The following is a 3,572-nucleotide window of genomic DNA, read 5'->3' as shown; positions in this document are numbered from 1 at the left end:
TAGTGCTCTACCACTTGAGCCACAGTGCCACTTCCGGCTTTTTTCTTCTTGCTTATGTGTTGCTGAGGAATTGAACCCAGGGCCTCAGGTATGCAAGGCAAGCACTCTACCACTGAGCCACCTTCCCAGCCCCTTGCATATCAGTTTTTGTAGGTACCTTATCATTACTATTTGCTAAATGATTTTACTTGTACAAATTTCTCAGCATTTTATTGTCTAGAGGCCATATCCTGTCATATTTTCCATAGAAGAAATTTCTCTATTTTCTGAATCTTCATTTTACATGCATGGACACACGCTAAGAATTTTGTTAACTTTTGACAAAAGTATTTCTAGGTTTAACTCTCACCTTATTTCTCTTTCCTTGACTCTGGAGAGATTCCAATTTTCCATCAATGAAGGAAGCAATTGTTTTTGCATCTCTGGCATTTATCAGCTCTTCTCTAATACTTTTCTAGATGGAAACAATGTTTTTTTTAAAATACTCAATTAGGACATGACACTTCCATAAAACTGGTTAAACTTCTGTTTCAAAATTCTAAGTATTTGAAATCTACTTTTTTTTTCAAGGAAAAAATTCTACAGAAGCACTGTTAACCAGTATCTGAAGCAAATACTCTTTAAGAGTGTTATGAGAACAGAAAATAATTTTTGAGAAAAATTTATAAATTGTACATGAAGAGATGTCTGAAATAATCATTCTAATCTAATACAACCATAAGCACTGACAGAATCTCACTCAGCCACAGATGAAAAAAGCAATGCAATCTTCCAGTGTTCATCTGCTCACAGCAGAAGGCAAAAAAGCAGAAGCAGGTCAATGTGTCTAGTTTTGCTGATCTTCTAAATGGAGCTACTGGTTCCCTTTCCTTTTATGAACCCCAAAGTTTAGGTTGTGTGCAAGGATTTTGTTCTTGTGTGCAATAACCCACTTTATTTGCACTTCTGTTTATTTTAACCTTCATTTTGCTTTGGCCAGCCTGTCTGGCATGGTCTTCTGGATCACTTGTCTTCCAACTGGGGCAGACACTTAACTCTGTCCTATACACCCCTCTGGAAACAATAATGTAATCTTTTTAAAAGGTTCCATGTATGGACTGATTAACTTTGTGAAGGCTCATTATATTGATACTTTCAGATTTTCATTTCACATGAATGTTAGCCATTTCTCAGTTATTTTGAAAACTGAAAACAGCTCCCCTCCTTTTTTTTGTTAAACACAGGATCTTTGCTGTGTATCTGACAATCAATGGCTGCCTCAGCTTCCCAAGTGCAGGGATTACAGACATGTGTCATTTTGACCAGTAAAATAGAGCTGTAGTAATCCAAGGGACTGAAGATGAACTTCACACTGTTCTGTAAGCTTCAGACTGTTAAGACAGAGGTAACTTATTGACAAATCAGAAGCCTTCACTGAAAAACCTAGAAAAATTCTAGAGTTTTGAAATTCATCACTTAATTTCTTTAGCTATATCAAAATGTATTAGAGCTACCAATAAATATCAGGTTAAAGCCTGATACTTTCCCTCAAGAAGGAAAAAAGTTCAGAATTACTTTCAATATTTTACCATAAAGTGTGAACATATGACAATTACTTGTTAGCTTATCACAGGTGTTCCCTTAAAGAAACAAGCTTATCTTTTTCAGTAGCAGAGTTCTGAATAAAAATGCTCAAAGGCAATATTACTCTAGATTCCAGCATATTATTAGAAGGTATTCTTAGTATCCTAACAATTTTCTATTGTTCTTACTCTATATGTGTGTGTGTGTGTGTGTGTGTGTGTGTGTGTTGATACTGTGGCTTGAACTCAGGGCCTTGTGTCTTGCTTGGCTTTTCCACTCAAGGCTGGTGCTCTAACACTTGAGCTACACTTTCATTTCTGGCTTTCTGCAGGTTAACTGGAAGTAAGAATGTTTTGGATTATATTATCTGCCTAGGCAGGCTTTGAACTAAGATCCTCAGATCTCAGCCTCCTGAATAGCTAGGATTTCAGGTATAAGCTACAGGTACCTGGTGTTCTGTTCATATACATAGTTCAACTGGCAATATCAAGATTTAAGAGGTAAATATGTCATTAGCCTCAGTCCAGGAAGAATAGTACCATTTGTTTAAGAAGACTATTGAATTATGCCTTCTTGGCTAGGTAAATATTCTACCACTGAGCTATATCCTCATTCATTTACTTCTTACAAACAAATTTTAAGAAATTGAGCTTTGATCCTGTCTCAAAATTCTTGAATTGATGCTATATTTTGTTAAAACATTTTAATTCTTTTGCTTGAGAAGCCAGCAAATGTCGTTAAGTTTTTTCAGTTACTAATTATATATGCTAAGAGATAGCTTTTGTATCAAATATCTGAGGTTGTTACTTGCATTTTGTGAAGACGACTGGTAGATTTTCCCTTTGGTAAAGTCTCCATTATACCAAGTGACTCTTAACTTTTATTTTGTAACCTTAAACCCCTGGTAAAAATTCTTTAAGATAAATGCTAATTTACTGAGACTATTTCAAAAGCATTGTAAAAATATTTTCTTAAAATTTTCCTTTATGGGAAAGGGGTATTTAAAACATAATATATATTTATTCTATAAAAAGTAGGAAAAATAAACTAAACAGAATACTATTACCTTGGATTCTACTACACGATAATTGCCTGCCTACGAATATTTTGTTATGCCTCTTTCTATTCAAGAGTCCAAACATGAAAGCAACTGAAATCTCAACCATGAGACACAAAACTTTTTTTTTGGCACAACTGGAGCCTGTGTTTGCCAGGTGGGTGGTTCTACCACTGAGCCATGCCTCTAGCCAGAAAACCTTTTGAAGATCACTTAGTATATACACAAATAGTTTGCTTCAATAATGTTCAGCAATACAAGAAAAGAACAAAAAGAGATGAAACTAGCAAGAGACTGGAAACACATTTCCTGGGTTTGACTGGCTAAAGGAAAGAATGGAGAAAAAACACGTACATACCTTTGTTCTGTCATACTGATAAAGCTTAACTGTTGGATAAGCTCTGATGCCAGCTTTCTGGCATGTTTGGGCATAAGCCTGACAGTCTACTTTCCCAGCTTTCACTTTTCCTTTAGTCATCTGAAAAAAGAAAAATGTTTTGCCACTTTCTTTTTGGTATAAATTTGACAACTGTAAAAAATTAATACAAAATACTTTAAAATTTTTATTTCAGGACTTGTATTTTTGCAGTTTTAATACTTTCCATTCAAGAAAAGTAACTGCAAATCTGTGCCTACCCCCATGATCCTTGAAGTTTCCCACTACCACCTCTCTAACAGCAAACAAAGTTTCCTTTTCCTTATCAAGAAAACTAAGAAACCTGCCTGACCCGGGAACTATCTTGCCTTCTCCCTTCAGCTCCCATCTGTTTCTGCCTTTATTCCTTTTCCTTCCTTCCCTCCCTCGCCCTTTTCCTGTCTTGAGTCTCATGTATTAAGGCAGTATTCTTTGTCTAGTGCCAGGCTGATCACTCTCTTAATGATTCCTTTAGCTACCAGTATGCACACAATGCAGTCTCATTCATTCCTCATGTTGTTCTTTTTTTTTTTTTTT

At 35.6% G+C, this 3,572-nt stretch overlaps 1 protein-coding gene across 3 annotated transcripts in view; it reads right to left on the bottom strand.

Moving 5' to 3' along the window:
* Dnajc10 (DnaJ (Hsp40) homolog, subfamily C, member 10) overlaps window positions 1–3,572 on the bottom strand; it is a 55,125-nt gene that overhangs the window by 15,245 nt on the left and 36,308 nt on the right. For all 3 annotated transcript variants that reach the window (XM_013030356.1, XM_013030348.1, XM_013030340.1), the window contains 2 exons: window positions 2,979–3,098; window positions 350–454 (listed from right to left, as the gene is read on the bottom strand). In XM_013030356.1, the coding sequence (XP_012885810.1) occupies window positions 350–454; window positions 2,979–3,098 (225 nt within the window). The remainder of the gene's footprint in view (window positions 1–349; window positions 455–2,978; window positions 3,099–3,572) is intronic.

Source organism: Dipodomys ordii, unplaced genomic scaffold (assembly GCF_000151885.1).
Source record: "Dipodomys ordii isolate 6190 unplaced genomic scaffold, Dord_2.0 Scaffold5, whole genome shotgun sequence".
Classification (NCBI taxonomy): domain Eukaryota; kingdom Metazoa; phylum Chordata; class Mammalia; order Rodentia; family Heteromyidae; genus Dipodomys; species Dipodomys ordii.
The sequence above is the reverse complement of the archived record's forward strand: the minus strand, read 5'-3'. Positions and strand labels throughout refer to the sequence as shown.